Source organism: Sus scrofa, chromosome 10 (assembly GCF_054392235.1).
Source record: "Sus scrofa isolate SSC_HxYL_T2T_F1_AM1 chromosome 10, Sscrofa_HxYL_maternal_Yorkshire_Landrace_v2.0, whole genome shotgun sequence".
NCBI classification, from domain to species: domain Eukaryota; kingdom Metazoa; phylum Chordata; class Mammalia; order Artiodactyla; family Suidae; genus Sus; species Sus scrofa.
The window spans coordinates 10,192,407-10,209,929 of record NC_139392.1 but is presented as its reverse complement, the minus strand read 5'-3'; the positions used below and the strand labels follow the sequence as shown (position 1 = coordinate 10,209,929).

General features: G+C 38.6%; 1 protein-coding gene and 1 long non-coding RNA gene across 19 annotated transcripts in view; one reads left to right on the top strand and one right to left on the bottom strand.

Moving 5' to 3' along the window:
- Window positions 1–17,523, bottom strand: part of LOC146398785 (uncharacterized) — a 344,076-nt gene that overhangs the window by 9,306 nt on the left and 317,247 nt on the right. For 2 of the 5 annotated variants that reach the window (XR_014817312.1, XR_014817316.1), the window contains exon 6: window positions 14,315–16,579. The exons of 1 other annotated variant lie outside the window; for it this stretch is intronic. This is a non-coding gene — a long non-coding RNA (uncharacterized LOC146398785). Of the gene's footprint in view, window positions 1–6,857; window positions 8,128–14,314; window positions 16,580–17,523 lie in introns of those variants that run through there. 2 more of the 5 variants (XR_014817314.1, XR_014817315.1) reach the window with 2 other exon arrangements.
- Window positions 1–17,523, top strand: part of GPATCH2 (G-patch domain containing 2) — a 188,915-nt gene that overhangs the window by 100,258 nt on the left and 71,134 nt on the right. For all 14 annotated transcript variants that reach the window (XR_014817295.1, XR_014817296.1, XR_014817294.1 and 11 more), the window contains one exon: window positions 7,963–8,030. Coding sequence is in view for 4 of the 14 variants with exons in the window: in XM_021064101.2 (XP_020919760.2) it covers window positions 7,963–8,030 (68 nt within the window). In the remaining 10 variants the exon portion in view is untranslated. The remainder of the gene's footprint in view (window positions 1–7,962; window positions 8,031–17,523) is intronic.

Genomic DNA, 17,523 nt, shown 5'->3' with positions numbered 1-17,523 from the left:
ACTGGACAGCAAAGTGAAACTCTTTAATCACTGTTGGCCATCCTCCAGAGCTGGGTAATTTTTAGGTCCTTACCCCCAAAAAAGTATTACCAGGGAGCAGTGTGCAAAAGCAGTTGTCGCTGTATTTGTTTTTTTAATTATATAGTGATCCATCTCTTCTATTAAAGCATTTGGATCATCCATTATTAGTACAGACCGGAAATGAGAATTTGTACACTTAATAATTAGAAGTATCATTATTCTCATAGGCCAGTAAGTCTAAATTCTTCATTATTAATGCCAGTTTATTTTAATGAGGGGAAAAAAAACCTGTTTAAAGTGAAGATTTAAACAATCACAAATGTTTCGTTTTAGAATGAAAATATAAGAACTGCTACTCTAGTCATTTGAAACTGTGCATATGTATGGAAGTGTATTGCCACACCTTCGTCGGCTCAGAATCATCTGCATTTTGAGCGATCTTTTAAAGCGATGCATGTGCTGCTGTTGCTCGAAAATGTGCAAAGATCACTTTCTAGATCACCCGAAGACTGTCTTCAGCCCCTACCCCAGGTGATGCTGGCACCTGCAAAGGTTAGCGTCTTCTCTTTGACGCATGCCATTCCTGCTAAGAGAGCTAATCCTCAGTGGAAAGGCCAGCCCTGAGCTTCTCTGTGCTTTATGTCCTGTGACTTTTTGGATTCTTTATAAAACCTTTCTGGTTTGATGGTGTAATCTCACATGTACATGGACCTGCTTCCCGAGGGAAAAAATAGTCCAAGTTCTCAGATGTTCCGAGTCCCTTCATGTATTCTCCTCGTGAAATGTCTGCTTGTCTCTAATGCAGCTGTTAGGTTTGTTTTACTCCTTTGGCTCTACTGACTGGTCGTGGAGCCATTTGTTATTCTTGTTAGTCTGTCCGTAACGTGTGCTGACAACCCTGTGTGAGCTGACATGCTCGTGCTTGCCTGTATTTAAAACAGCCCCATAGGGTACCCTGAAGGTACAGCAGAGACCAGAACGTCCTTGGATGGATCTTTCCAGGCTGAAGATTTCCCCAAAGTGTGCTCTAGATTCAGGCCAGCATCTGCTGTGGCAAATCCCCAAACACAGAAAACACGTGTTTTGGTGTGTGGTCTGCTCTGTGTGGTCCCCTGTAGGGGAAGGAGAGTAAATTGTGAAGAGGACAACTTGGGTTCAAGTCTGACTCTGTTCAGTCTCTGTGATCTGGGTGTCAAGTGCCCCCCCCCCTCACTGGGGGTTCAAGAATCATGATGGCCACGCACGTTAGCCACCTCGCCTGTGAAAACCTACCCTATAAGCAGGCAAGACTGATAAAGAATAGCGGTGTCACCGTTCATCACAATAACCTTTCTATTAATTATATTAATGCTTGATATGTCATGGGTAGTTATTGTCACACGTTCTTTGTCAGTTTGTTCATGCTTATATCGTTCCAAGGAGGATGACAGATTCCGTAGTAAGAGTGTAATGGAGCAATATGCTATTTCTTTCTTTAAAACAAACAAACCCCAAACCCTTGAAATTACAGGAGCCCCTTAACACAGGACTTTATCAAGAGAGCAAAAAGATTTAGTTCCACGTAACAATATAACTAAAATCACCCACCTGAATGGGAACCATTTACCACTGTTTAGATAGTAAATTTAAGCATTGTTCTATAGACACAGTAGGTAGCTGCGAAAGATGGGTTGAATTGTTCCAAATAGATCAGCTTGGGGTTTAGAACAAGGAGTAGTCAGCTTCCACACCAGGAGCTGGAGAGAAGGACCACACTGGAAGGCAGGGATGAGAATAGAGAGGGCTTGGCCTGCATTTCTCCTTAGTTTTAACTTTGCTTTCAGTGTCGAGCTGTGGATGGCTCTGGAATGAGAAAACTGACGTGTTGAAAAGCAGCGATTTAGAAGGTTGAATTTGGAGTTCCCGTCGTGGCTCAGTGGTTAACGAATCCGACTAGGAACCATGAGGTTGCGGGTTCGATCCCTGGCCTTGCTCAGTGGGTTAAGGATCCGGCGTGGCCGTGAGCTGTGGTGTAGGTCACAGACGCGGCTTGGATCCCATGTTGCTATGGCTCTTGTGTAGGTCCAATTCGACCCCCAGCCTGGGAACCTCCACATGTCGTGGGAGCGGCCCTAGAAAAGGCAAAAAGACAAAAAAAGAAAGTTGAATTTGGTGCGCTGGTAAGATGCAGGGAGAGAGAAATGGTATATTGCTTCCTTCTTGGAGGCGATTTTTTTTTCCCCCTTATTCCTCTTAAATCAGACAACTACTTCGTTTTCCCCTTTATCTTATAAATACTGTCCATTTAGGCTACCTGTATTGCTGCTTTTTTGTATTTGCATGAAAAGTAATTCTAAAGTATTTTTTACTTTTTTGTACGTTGTCTTAAAAGTAATTCTAATATTGTTTCTCTTAAATGTTTTCCATCCCTAAATAGATTGTGTCTTTTGTGAATTGTGACCATTCTGTAATATTACGTATGAGAATAGATGACATAAGGAAATATTTTATGCATTCCCCCCAGCTATCCGGTAGCAAATTTTTAGATCACTGTTAAAAACACATGTGCCCAGGAGTTCCCGTTGTGGCTCAACAGAAACGAATCTGAGTGGCATCCATGAGGACACAGGTTCGATCCCTGGCCTTGCTCAGCGGGTTAAGGATCTGGCATTGCTGTGAACTGTGGCTTAGGTCACAGATGCCACTCAGATCCCGCATGGGCATGGCTGCAGTGTTGGCCAGATTTGACTCCTAGCCTGGGAACTTCCACATGCAGGAGGTCCTCAAAAGAGAAAAAAACAAAACAAAAACATGAGCCCTCATTTGAAATACTTTTTGGAGAATCAATGTTCTTCTCTATGTGATTAAAAGATAAGCATTCACACATTCATTTTAACAGCTATTAATGAAATCAGCTACCACAAAACATTGAGAATATCATTTTCTTGGGCTTATGTTTTACATGGAGGTGAGTGTATAGACTAGCAAAAGTCTCCTTCCAGCTCTTTGCTTTCCCCTCTTCTTATGCCCAGGGGTCTAAAGTCCTATTTTTAAGCCTTTTGTTGTTGTTGTTGAGTTGTTTTCCTTAATATCCGTCACATATATTTGACTGACACATTCATTGAATGTACCAGGGGGCCATCGTGCAGAGCCTGCTCAACTTTAAAGGCTTGTTTCTTTCTTCAGAGAAGTTGAGTCAAATTAATAACAGTCCTTAGAGAAGCAGGAAACCTCTGGGTCTTGACAAACTGGCAGGAGGCTCAGGCAAGGTCTCCCTCTAGCCTGGAGGCCCGGCCCGTTTGACTGACCAGTCCTCACAAAACTGAAAGACCTTCTTTTGAATGGCAGCCTGCCACCATACGTGCTTGTCAGAGCAGGCACTGAAGCAGAACAGCATTTGGAAAGCAAATGGAGTAATAATCGTAAATGAGAGCAGTGTTGGGAGAGTAGCGATACTAGAGTCAGGAGAGAAAGGATCATGATTTCAGAGTTCCCTGGCGGCTCAGTGGGTTAAGGACCCAGCACTGTCACTGCTGTGGCTCTGGTTACTGCTGTGGTCTAGGTTTGATCCCGGGCCGGGAACTTGGCGCATACCAAAAAACAAAAAAAACAAAAAAAACAAAACAAAGCGAAAGGGTGATGATTTCTTTTACTTGTTTGGAGACTCTGCATCATGAATTTACAAACGGAATCTTATTCATTGAGAATATAAGTAGGATATAATGAACAAACTCATTATTTGTCTCATAAGCCCATTGTGTCTTGGATAAGTTGTCTGATTTCGGAAGTAGTTCCTTCAACCATCTAATTGTAGAATGGGATGAGATGCAGTGGGTTTGGTAATAATAACAAAATAAAAATGAGGTATGAAACCAACTCTTTGTCTTTTAAGGAAAGTCATGAAATCGAGTGTTAGTAAATTAGTGACAAAAAGAAGAAATTTATTTTAATGTGTCTAATAAAGTTGAGAAAATAGATATTTTGTCATTGAAATCATTTGGCCAAATTTCCCTTGCGTTGGTGCTTTTATTGGCCTTATGAATTTTGATGATCATACTAGTACAGCTGGTATTAAATTTTATCTCTTGCTGCCGCATCCCTGTTTTCTAAGGTTGATAACTTGATTGCAAATAATAACAACTACTATTTAGTAAACAATAGTAAAAACTGGGGCCCATGTGATCTTTTAACACTTAGTTTATTACACAGTCTAATAAGGCCATAAATTGACATCAATGCCGTGTTTTCCAGAGACCCTCCATTGCTACCTAACTTTGTTACTTTTTGAAATTTAATCATTTGTGTAATAAACCAAGGAAATGAAGAGAAAGATGCCAGCTTTATTTAGAATTGTAAATATAGGCTATAATACTGTTTAACAAATGAATCATAAAAATCCAGAGCACACGGTATGATGTTTAGGGTGGTTATCAGTAAATATTGGCTAATTATTTAAAGGACTGTCTCCAGAGTTTTAACATAACAAGAATTGGATTGTGGAGATACTGTTTCTCAGGAAAAATATAATACCTGTTTTCCTGTGTAAGCTTCTGAGATGAAAATCTACTTTTCTAACAAACTTTACTGTGTGGATATCTTACTGGCTATTTAAAGAGTCATGATTTTTTTTTTTTTTTTAATTTGTGATTTCTTTCTAAGACATTTCTGGAATAAACAGAAAGCATAGTTTTTTGGAGAATAAAATAATCACCATACTTAATTATTGACTAGAAATGAATACTTTGGCCGAATGTCTTAAATTGTGTCATTTTATTTTTAGGAAGATTAACCCTGAATTATAAATTTTTTTTTTTTTTTTTTTGTCTTTTGTTGTTGTTGTTGTTGTTGTTGTTGTTGTTGCTATTTCTTGGGCCGCTCCCGCGGCATATGGAGGTTCCCAGACTAGGGGTCGAATCGGAGCTGTAGCTACCGGCCTACGCCAGAGCCACAGCAACGCGGGATCCGAGCCGCGTCTGCAACCTACACCACAGCTCACGGCAACGCCGGATCGTTAACCCACTGAGCAAGGGCAGGGACCGAACCCGCAACCTCATGGTTCCTAGTCGGATTCGTTAACCACTGCGCCACGACGGGAACTCCCTGAATTATAAATTTTAAGAGGAGTTCTATAAGAATGTTTCTTGACAGTTTATAATACGTTGAAGTGTCTACTAATAATCAGTCACATTAAACACGTTTTCCAGTTTAAAATACACTGAAACTCCAGTATAGCCCTGACTTTCACCGGTTGGATTCTGTACTAAGAGCTTATTCTCAGATTTTGGGTCAGTGACGTCTAGTCCCTAAAGAAGCAAGAGGTTTCCATGACAAGGACGTTTTACTCGTGAAGCAGGCCTGTGCCGTGGACCCTAAGGAGATCCTCATGCGTGTGGGTCTCAGCGGTTTTTTATTTCATTTTTTAAAAAAATTCTAAACTATGTCTATTTGCACATCTTTAAAAGTAAAACGAAAATTGACCCAAAATAATAGTCAAGGATATTCATCTCTTTTTTTAAAAAAAGGACCATGTGCTAGGTGAATACATAGAGTCATTTACATGTCTACATTTGATATTATAAATCTTTTGTGAGTTATTTGCAGCAATTGAATTGAGCTTATGGTTTATATATATATGATTTCTGAGAAATACATAGTATGATTATTTCTGACTAGATTGAAAGCTTACATTTGTATTGTGGTATAAATTAGTTATAAATTCTGTTTTATTGTATTCAGTTGCATCGTCTTCATCAAGCAATTTGTCACATGGGTGTATGTGAAATTTCTTCATTTATTAAATTTCAGATTATGTATTTCAAGCCAGAGCAAGCCTTAAACATTTTTTTCTCCATAAGTATAGCTTCAGGTAAACAAGCAATTTTAGCCCTGAAAATAGCTTCTGCTTCTGTCAACACGTTGTTTATTCTTTCTCTGAGATAAAAAGTTCACTTTTCTGATATTTGTACCAAGATAAAGTCAGTAAACAAGATTAATATAGTGTGGAAAAGGTTGTCAGCAGCCCTGGCAAAGGAAATAAGTTGCCTGTACATAGAACATACTGTAAACTGAATAAAAGTGTCAGGTCCACCATGAGATAATGTGATCATGAACCTCTAACAAAGCGTGACATAGGCACAGTCGGCTTTTCTCACAGCCGCAGTGTGGAAAATGGATTACTGTATTCCAGGGGTACCCTCTGGAATAGCATGGAGACCTCATTTGGGGATGAATGCAGGATGTAGTTCTGGAGTTGAGCCACATGTTTACCTGTGGTGCTCCGACCCTAGGCTTATTAATGTCATCATCTCTGCATGTTTGCAATATTTGCATTTCTTGGAAATTCACTGTGTGCAGGCATCCTTGTTACCCAAGCGATCCAAGATGAAACACCTTTTTTGAAAATGTTCATTTCTTTTCAGGGGCTTTTTTTTTTTTTTTTTGCCTCATCATGCCTTTTTGGGTTCTCGATGTCAAGTGGCATTTCTCTAATTATAGGGGGATTTTTTTTTTTTTTTAATATGACAGAGCATAACTTAAAGCCTTTTGCCATAAGTTTATGTCTTGTCCGTTGGGAGGGTGGATTCATTCTTGCATGATGCTGTGTTTTTATTTCTACTGAGAACCCTCCATAAGATAGGAAAGTTGTGAAGTTTTCTTTCAGAATGGGAATAGCTTACAATATCAAAAAAAAAAATTGAACCATTATTTCTTTATCAGGTTTTTACTTTTTATTTGGAAATAAAGGAAATAATGTTTTTCTCTGAAGTGAAATTACACAGATAATTCTTAACTTTACAGAAAACCCTATTAAAAAAGGACCACTCACTACTTCCTTGACTTAAGTTTTTTATGCATTGTTTTTTGCTTTTTCCATTTTTTCTTTTTATGGCCGCCCCTGTGGCATATGGAAGTTCCCAGGCCCAGGGTGGAATCGGAGCTGCAGCTGCAGGCCTACACCACAGCCATGGCAACACTGGATCCAAGCCGCATCTTCAGCCTATACCATAGCTTGCAGCAACACCAGGTCCTTAACCTACTGAGCGAGAGCAGCGATCGAACCTCATCCTCACAGACACTGCGATGGGTTCTCAACCCACTGAGCCATAACAGGAACTCTGAGCATTGTTTTTTTGAAGTTCGGTTGATTTACAGTGCTGTGTTAGTTTCAGGTGTACAGCAAAGTGATTCAGTTATACATACATATATATGTATATCCATTTTTTCATTTTTTTTTCCATTATAGGTTATTACAAGATAATGAATATTGTTCCCTGTGCTATACTGGGTCATTGTTGCTCATCTATTTTATATATAGTAGTGTGTATATGTTAAACCCAAACTCCCAATTTGTGTGCATTTTTTATTATTTTTTTAATGGTTGCACCTGTGGCATATGGCGGTTTCCTGAGCAGGGACTGAATTTTAGCTGCAGCTGTGACCTGTGCTGCAGCCGTGGAAACACTGGATCCTTTATTCAACCCACTGCACCACAGCAGGAACTCCTTCCATGTGTATGCATTTAAATTGTGTGCATTATAATACATGTTATTTACATTTAGGAATTAACTGTAAATATGTTGGTTGTAAAGAAATATCTTCTCAACATGAATCTAATTAACTAAACCTTTTTTTAACATATAATTAAGTATATTTACAGTTGTACTGTATTTGGGCATGAGAGCCAGTCGACTAATTTTTTAAAAAGATTCGTTTTCTATTAGAAAGGTATTTTTAAATAGTTTAAAATTTTGAGCAGAGGAACTCCACTAGACTAAAAGAAGGAATGCACTCTTTACAGGAATTAACTTATTCTGTTGGCTCGTGCAGTTGCGTTAGATTTCGAGAATTAATGTTATATTCTCCATTTCAGAGCGGGTGTCCTCAAATGAAAACATCGCTCTTATTCACTGTCTTCGTACAAACACAACTGTGACCTCTTTTTGGTTTGAAATCTCTTTTCAGGTGACCACTCCCGGCCCAGTCAGTAACAAGAGAATGGTTCACTTTTCCCCAGATTCTCATCCCCACGAGTGAGTATGCACTGTGCAGTCTCGCTGGGCTCTTCTGCATCTTTCTTTGGGGAAATTGGTAGCTGTTGCTGGTACAGGTGCTTTAGTTTATATCCGTCTTTAAAAAAAGAGCAAACATCATACACCAATGGCATTACTACAAGAACGGTTTAAACGAAACCCGTGGCAGAAATTTAAAGAAATATTTTCAAATACAGTCATTCTTTTATTGTACTTGTGATAGAATTTGAAAGTCACGTGTTAGTGGAATATATTATCTTGAAGCATTTAAATGTTCATTCGTTAAGTAGCATCAAGCGCTCCTTCTCCTCATCCATCGTCACTTCTTTCCTTTCTAAAGGACTGACATGAAGTGACTGTTTTTCTCATTCATTCTCTACCTTCTGCTCCTGCCCAGCGTGAGCGGTAAAGGGACCAGAATGTATCTTCATTGAGCAATAAAAGAGGAAGAGACTAATTTACTAGATACTTCCAAAAAATCAAAGCTTTGGCTTTATTGAGTGATTGGGTGAATTTCTAGGTGCTCATTCTATTTCTAAATATGTCTTTGTTGGAAAACCTTAAATAAAGTATGTATTTTGGCTCATTACCAGAAGTCTCCTATGAAGATGGTCGAACTTGAGAAAGACCAAAGACCATTAAAGTATGGAATGATCTGAATTAGTTAGGGAATGCATTTTTTTCCGGAAAACAATCGTATTAGTACTCATTAGATCTTATTTTTTAATTCTACTTTTAAATAAATATAAACAAATTATTGTTTTGGCAGTAACTTACAAATATTATTAATATAATTAATATGAATAAAATATTATTTATATAGATTTATTTTTATAATTTATCTTCCCTTTTAATAGTTTATCTGATATTCACTTTTTTATTATCCCAGAAGACCTTCTGTCTTTTTTCCCTCAAACATAAATAGAAGAATGGATAAAGCATTTATTATCTCAGAATGACAACCAAAAAATTGTATATGTTTTCATCTTAATTTTCTGTTCTAAAACAAACACTCAAGAAAGTAGATTTTAGTGCTGTTTTTAAACCAACTTTTGGTAAAGATTATAAATGCTCTGAGAGCACACAAGTGCCCCGACTCGTTATCAGCATTGTATTCCTGTGTCAGCTCATTGCCTGGCAGACAGTAAATAGTTTTTGAGGGAGTGCGGACAGGAAAGTCCGTATTTAAAATAGGACAAATTCGATAATGTCGGTTGAGTCCTGCTTCTCATTGTAGTGTCCCTACCTCCCTTCCACACCCATCTCCCCAGTGGTTCTCGGTGGATTAAACAAGAGTCTTGGGGGCGGGGGTGGAAGTTGGATGCCACTATTTTAGCGTTTCCCAAGCCATCCAGCGTGTTCGATTACCAATCTCTCAATACTCATTTAGTCATGCCACCAGGTCCCCTTTTTCAGTGTCTCATTCTGACCTCCTTTTTTCCACATCAGTTTGTTCTTCTTTTTCTTGTTCCTTGTGTTATAAGGTGAGGTTGTTTGGATCTTTTGTTTTTATTTATTTATTTTTTTGATGGAGGGTGTTGTCAGGATAAACTTCCCTCTAGAACTCTTGTTTACTGCCTCGCTTATGTTTTGCTATGTTGTGTTGCCATTTTCATTCCTCTCAAGATATTTTTTGATTCCCCTTTTGATTTCTTCTTTGACCCACTGGTTGTTCAGGGTCATTTTTTAAATTCCCACCTATTTGTGAATTTTCCACTTTTTTCTTGTTTTTTGTTTGTTTGTTTTTGTTTTTCTTGTTTCCATCCATTGTGGTTGGAAAAGATACTTGCTTTGATTTGTCTTCTTAAAATATTTAAGACTTCTGTTGTCACCTAACATAGTATATATCCTAGAAAATGTTTCTTGCGTGCTTGAAAAGAATGTGTATTCTGCTGCTGTTGAATGGACTGTTCGGTATATGTCTTTTAGGTTCATCTGGCTTAACATGTAGTTTAAGTCTAATGTTTCTCTATTGGTTTTCTATCTGGTTGATCTATTATTACCCACACATTATTCAAAGTGGGGGTATTGCTATTTCTCCTTTCAGATCTGTTAGCATTTGCTTTGTATATGTAGCTGCTCCAGTGTTGGGTGCACAGGTTTTTACAACTGTTATATCCTCTTGATGAATTGATCCCCTTATCATTATATTTATGGCCTTCTTTGTCTCTTGTTAGTTTTTGGCCTAAAATCTAATTTGTCTAGGAGTTCCCGTTGTGGCTCAGTGGTTAACGAATCTGACTAGGAACCACAAGGTTGCGGGTTTGATCCCTGGCCTTGCTCAGTGGGTTAAGGATCCGGTGTTGTCGTGAGCTGTGATGTAGGTGGCAGACGTGGCTCGGATCCTGCATTGCTATGGCTCTGGCGTAGGCCGGTGGCTACAGCTCTGATTAGACCCCTAGCCTGGGAACCTCCATATGCTGTGGGAGCAGCTCTAGAAAAGGCAAAAAGACAAAAAAAAAATCTCTTTTGTCTGATATAAGTATAGCTACCTCTAATTTCTTTTGATTTACATTTGCATGGACTTCAGTTTCTGTCTATGTGTATTCACTGAAAGGTGAAGTCAGTCATTTATAGGTAGTATATACACTTGGGTCTCATTTTGTTATCTATTCAACATCTTTTAATTGGAGCGTTTAGTTCATTTACATTTAAAGTAATAATTGATTGGTATGGACTTACCACTTAGTAATTGTTTTTATGTTGTGTATCCATTACAAATTTTATTTATAGTTCATTTTAATACTTTTGTCTTTTATCTGTTATACTAGAGTTACATAAGTAATTTTCTCAACACTGTTATAATATCAAAATATTCTGAATTTACATCTTTACCTTCACTGGTGAGTTTCATACTTTCATAGGTTTTCTTGCTACTTTTTGGTGTCCTGTGATTCAGCTTGAAGAACTTCCTTTAGAATTTCTTATAATGCTGGACTTGTATAAAGCTGTTGTTTGGAACACTCTTATCTTTTTTCAATTCTGGAGGACGCCTTTGCTGGATAAGGTCATCTCGGCAGTTTTGTATCTTTTGGAACTTTGAATATATCGTTCCACTTCATTTTGGCCTACACACTTCTGCTGAAAAATTTGCTGACAGTCTTATCAGGGGCGGGGGGGTGGGGTGCTCACTTGTATATAAGTAACAAATTGCTTTTCTTTTGTTGCTTCTAATATTCTCTCCATGTCTCTAACTTTAAATGATTTAATTATCATATTTCTCAGTGTGGGACTCTTTAAATTCATCTTATTTGATACTCTGGTCTTTGTAGGTCTAAATGTCTGTTTCTTTACCCAGATTAGGGAAGTTTTCAGCCCCTATTTATTCAGATAAGCTCCCTGCCCCTTTTTCTCTTGCTTCTCCTTCTGGGATATAAAGCTTATAATTTGTCCACTTGATGGTGTCCCAAAGTCCCTTAAGCTATTTTCATTCTTCACTCTTTTTTTCTTTTTGTTCCTGTGATTGGATGAATGCCATTGATTTTTTTTTTTTTTTTTTTTTTAGTTCACTAATCCTTTCTTTCACTAGATCTAGTTTGCTTTTGATTTTCAGTCCAGTTATTGTATTCTCTAGCTCCATGATTTCTGCTTGGTATTTTTTAATAGTTATCATCTCTGTTGAAATTCTCGCACTGTTCATACATTGCTCTGCTGACCTTGGTGAGGATCTCTTAAACCATTACTTTGAACTTTCTTTTGGGTAAATCACATTTCTGTTTCATGAAGATGAGTTTCTAAAGCTGGATCTTGTTCTTTTGTTTGGAACACATTCCCGCTTCTGCATTTACCTTGGACTCTGATGTTGGTTTCTGCCCCTCTTTCAGTCTTGACAGACTGGTCTCATGTAGGAGATGAACTCTGTCAGTCAGCTCTTGGTTGTCTCTCAAACCTTTGTGATTATCCAAGCCACCATCTTTATTCTTGGTGGCTCCTGGTAGGGGAGGGTGCGCCAAGATCAGAAGCCAGACTCCCTCTGTTGGCAGTGGGGAAAGTATATAGTTAAGCCCCTTCAGAGAGAAACAAGGATGCGTGTTGGCCCTCGTTTCAGTCCATCTGCACTGAGCTTGGGTGTATTGCCATGGCAGGGGATTGGGAGAGGGAGGAGGATATTGCTTCTTTGCCTGTTTAAAAACTGCTTCTTTGTTTGCTCTAGTCCTGTGGGACTAGTGAATGCAAGTTCCACTGGCTGGCAGAACCAGGAGATCCAGGGGCCTCTCTCTCAGGTGGCAGCTGCAAAAGTTGGGGCACCAGACATGTTTACAAACTTCTTCCAGAGAGGTGCTGGCAGCCTGGTTTTATTGCTGTAGCCAGCAGAACTGAGAAGGCAGGGCGTGTGCCCACCAACCCCCTGGACTCTGAGGAGTCTCACAGCCAGTCCTGAGCTGCATGCTAGATTAGACTCCAGAACCACAGACAGCAGCTTGTAAAGTATGCTGGTCAAGACCCTTCCAGGAAAAGACAGGGAGATGGACATTGTTGCGTGTTCCCTCTGGGCTGACCCTTGCCGGATACCACAGCGAGTGCCCACGAGCGTGAAGAACTGCTTTTTGGCTGTAGTCCTTTGAGACTCAGAACTAGGTGCTTTGGGGGCCCAACCTTAGGAACAGTGTTCAAATTACCTCTCTTCCACTTTAGAAAAAAAAAAGATACACATTCAATTGTAATCTCGTTTTGGTGCATTGCCCTGTAAAAGCCTCTTGAGTTCCAGGTGGGAGGTCATTCCAAGCATTATGCTGATATCGATGTTGACAAATTAAGTAACTAAGTCACAAAGCTTTTTTTCCTAATTCTTAAGGTCTAATTGTTATGTTCAGCAGTTGGTAGATTATTGGAAATAGCCCTTGATTTTGAAATCACTGTGTGATTTTGGGGGACATCAATCTCTGAAGGCATTCAATAATCAAATGGCAGTTCTAACCAGCTTCCTCCTGTTTCCATTTACCAATCTGTGTGAACAAAGTTTCTGCGCAATCAATTTGTTAAAAATAAAAGGTGGGACTAGAACTGATGCTAAAGGTAATATTTATCAACTAAGCTGGGGGAAAGGCTTATTCCTGATGGCTTTCTAATGAAATTTTATTTTTAAGTCGCATTTTATCAAAATACATTTACATTGGCTTAGTTGAGTCATGATAACTGTTTCAGATCTTGGGTCACTGATGGTTATCAACTAACAGCAGTTATCATTAGCATTGACTAACTTAGAACCTTTTCAAAATAATTTTTAATTCAGTTTTATAGTCACACATCGTTAAGAAAATGTGTGTGTGTAGGTATGCACACCCATTTTTGTTGCAGAAGACTATGATAGGGGTTACTAATAAAAGGCTTTCAAAAATAAAATTATATTACATTAGGATAAACTTTTGGGAGGGAGTGAATTGGAAGCTTCAAGGGATTCATGAAGAAAAGCAAACCATGTAAAAATGTCAACTTTTGAAGTCATGCTTGTCCTGCTCTATATTTTTAATGGATTGATGGTTAATATCGAATTACAACGATATTTAGATTCCACTGTATATATCTAAGAGTGGTGCAGTTATTTTAAAATACCTATATATATAATTAATAAAAACACGAATGCTTTGCAGATATTTAAATTATGATGAAAATTTTAGATGTCTACATAAAAACATGCAAAGAAAGGATATTTTCAGGCAACATATGCTCAAAAATGGTTGAAGACAACCCCTGTGTAGACTCTTGTCAGGAAAAATTACCACAATATGGTACAAAAAATAGGTTAAACTGCTGTTTAAACTTCCTTTAAGGGACCTTTGGGTTTTTTGCCCCCGAATTCCCACCAGTAATTCTCGATACCTCTGTATTCTCTCTCTAGGTTTTTATTTCTCCTTGATTAGAGTATTTGTGACATTATTCTCTAGACTGTTGTTATTATATGCATACATTAGTTCTGTAATGAATGATGCATTTGCCAAGGATAGAGGCCTTTTCTTGTTTTCAAATTTCTTAAATTACACCACACAGTGCACCCTTGAAGTCCTGGGCTCTGGGGTCAGGGTTGTCAGGTTCCACTGCTGGTAGTGTTGGGAAGACACCCCCCCCCCGCCCCCGCCCCCAGCAATGCTTGCACAGGAGTGTAGGGAAGCACAGATTAACTGTGGTTCTGTCAACTCCTTGCTGCAGTTTTTTACCCCAGGGCTGTAGTAATGAACTGTAAGAAGGGCTAGACATAGTCATTAAATTACTAAATACTGAGAAACATCTAATTGGCTAGCAAGCCACACCTACTGCTTTCAATTCTTGATTTCTCTAGGTCAGAATTTGTTTTGTTTTGGAAGATCAACTACAAAAAACAACCCGATCAGGAAACACTTAAGATAATTTTCTTTCATGGAATGTCAAGAGTTATATTTTTAATAAAGAGGGGGAAAGATTTTACAGGCTCTAATATGGTAGCACTTAGGAATTTTCATTTCCTATGGTCACAGGGTTAACAGAATTTAGTATAGGGCAGCTTGGGAATATCTAATCAGGGAAACAGAGGTGCTAAGCTGGGGGCAGAAAAGGATGGTTTGAGCATCAGCAGGACAATACCCAGCATGGTGCTCAGTGTGGAAAGCTGCACCTCACTGGAAGCTGTCAGCTCATTAGATGAGAATTAGTGGAGGTGTGTCATTAACATTTGAGTTATTTCTGTAGAGATGGTATTTTACAATTGTTTCAACAAAATTACTTGTAGAAATTTGGTAAACAGCCAGCTGTGCTGAGCACACGTCAGAGTCTTGGTTTTAAAGACAAACTAACTTGTGCCCTCTACAGATCCTGAGAAGCCTTGCAGAGTGTCATAATTATGAAAACGTGTTGATTTTAGCTGTACTAATTGTCTTATATCCATCTAATAATTACTTCCTTGGAACATGCCCTTCTGTCTTTAACGTCCCGTTGCTAATGTATTTTAGGTTTCTTTTAATGGATAATATAATGCAGATAAATGAATTATTCAGTAAAATAACTACAGTGAGGTACACAAAATGCGACAAAGACCTCAGTCCAACTAAAGCAGAGAAATTAGATACTAATTTCTAGTAAAAATGACATGTTAAGTTTTGAAATTCACATTTCATTATTCTGTCGACTTTTTTAAAAATAATACTAAAATGTGCAACATAAAATTAATATACGACTACCTAGTTTTAAAAATATTTAAGGCATCAAATGAGGTCACTTTTCATTCACTCTGCCTCCCTTTATGTACTGACCGTAAGTAGTTGCAGAATTTTTTCCTGTCTGACGTTTTCCCAAACACTTACAAGTTGTTTTTGAGTAAATACAATTTATTAATTGACTTTTACATTGATATTTATGTCTTGTGTTTATTTCATTTGAAAGTCTAGGAAATTTACCTGAGGAATTGTATGCAAATCAAAACTTACTTTATAATGCACCTAGGTAACTACTCATAATCCTATGATGAATTCCTTTATAAAGCAAATAGTCACCCTTTATTTTATCTTTTGTGTAAATATCGGTTTGCTTAAAAGCAAGATTTGCCCGGATTAGAGGTTAGGGTCATTTGGAATACCTCTGCGCTTTCAAATTTAGCATCTATTTCTTTCTGATGAAAGCAGCTTCAACTTTAGATTGATAAATAAGATACACTGGATCAATTCCTCCTCTGATTTACTGTGGTTCCCTTGGGTAAGTCATTGAGCTTACATATTTCTTAACTTTTAGTTATAGAATAAGAATAATAACAGCCCTTTCTTATAAATGACATTTTTGCAAAGCACTTATGTGAAACACGGAGATTGTTAAACTGGGTATGAAACAGTTCAAGAGGATGGTGATGCTTTATATTGTAGAGTACATTTTATTTTTCAGAGTATTTTCCCATGCGCCACTCTCTTCATTATTTTTATTACCTCTCTGAAGCATTCATAGCAGTATTAGACCCCCATTTTATAGCTAATTTGACTTTTGTAAAGTCACACACTCTATTCCACTCAGCCAAAAGTCAAAGAAACAAAGATATTAAGCATTTTTTATGTGTTTGATAACATGTCACACCTGCCGAGGAGTCCTGTAAACCTTCCCCGTGAGTATTGGTGCTGTTACTGACATTTAGGAATAAATAGGTGGGTATTGCAAAACATTCGGAGACTAAAAACTCACATAGGTACGTTTTTCCATTGTCTACTGTGGGCGAGAACATTAATACGTAACTTAAACACCCACTAGGTGCCAGGTTCTTAGTCTCGTGTAAGCAGTGAAGGAGAGGCGGGATCCGTTTTATTTTATAGAGGAGGAAGAACCTAAGAGTCAGCGCACTCACCCAGCTAATACGTGCCAGAACCAGGGTCCAAACTTAATCTTTCTGATTCTAAAACGCACGTGTCTTCTTTTTGCTCGAGAGCCAGAACTTTGGCGTCAGTCACAAATAGCCGTTTTTCTTCAATCTAGAGGCTGAAGTTCTTTAGTTTTCCAGAAAACGTCTTCCAAAGAGTCAGGTAAACGAGCAGGATGTGTCCACTGGTCATTCTTTCAAGGTAAAATGGTGCTGTTCTGTTTGCATCTCATGCCGTCTCCTAAGTAGACACGAAGATAGGAAAGACTTTTTTTCGGAAAAGAAGCTTGAGATGAAATCTACAGAAACCAGTTTTTTTTCTCTCTCTCTTTTGGGGTGTCACTGATTAAAATCTATCATTGCACGATACAAAATTGCAGTGGTAGACAAAGAAAACAGTGAATTCATTGACTCTCCTCTCGCAAAGTGTTTCCCTTTAGGAAACTAAGTATTCGATCGATGCTGCAGGAGCTCGTCTCCCATCACTGAGTCAGAATTTGGCCAAAGATAAACTTTTAACTCTCTCTTCTTACGATAACTGTTGTCAGAGTTTTAAAAGAGAATCACTTTATACGCACTTCCCATTTGTATGCTTAAAAGTTGAGATGTCATAAAAATTTTGAACTGCTATGTCAAGAATATTCTTGAGACTCATGCGTTTTAGAATCAGAAAGATTAAGTTTGGACCCTGGTTCTGGCACGTATTAGCTGGGTGAGTGCGCTGACTCTTAGGTTCTTCCTCCTCTATAAAATAAAACGGATCCCGCCTCTCCTTCACTGTTGGGAGGCTTACACGAGACGAAGAACCTGGCACCTAGTGGGTGTTTAAGATACGTATTAATGTTCTTGCCCACAGTAGACAATGGAAAAGGTAATTATGTGAGTTTTTAGTCTACGAATGTTGTGCAGTACCTACCTATTTATTCCTAAATGTCAGTAATGACACCAAAACTCACGGGGAAGGTTTACGTCCCTGTCCTCCCCCCACCCCGCCCCCGCCAGCTCATGACAGGGAGGAAAGCAGTGACTGCTATTTAAGTGTCCAGACTCCTCATTCTGGCCCCAGGCTGCAGGGAACACATTTGGAAGACAGCACTGAGCACCGCAGGCAGGGATAGAACCCAAAATGCCAGGATCGGTGTGCCATCCTAGGTGCTAAAGGTCATCCGGAAGTCCCTGTGGGTG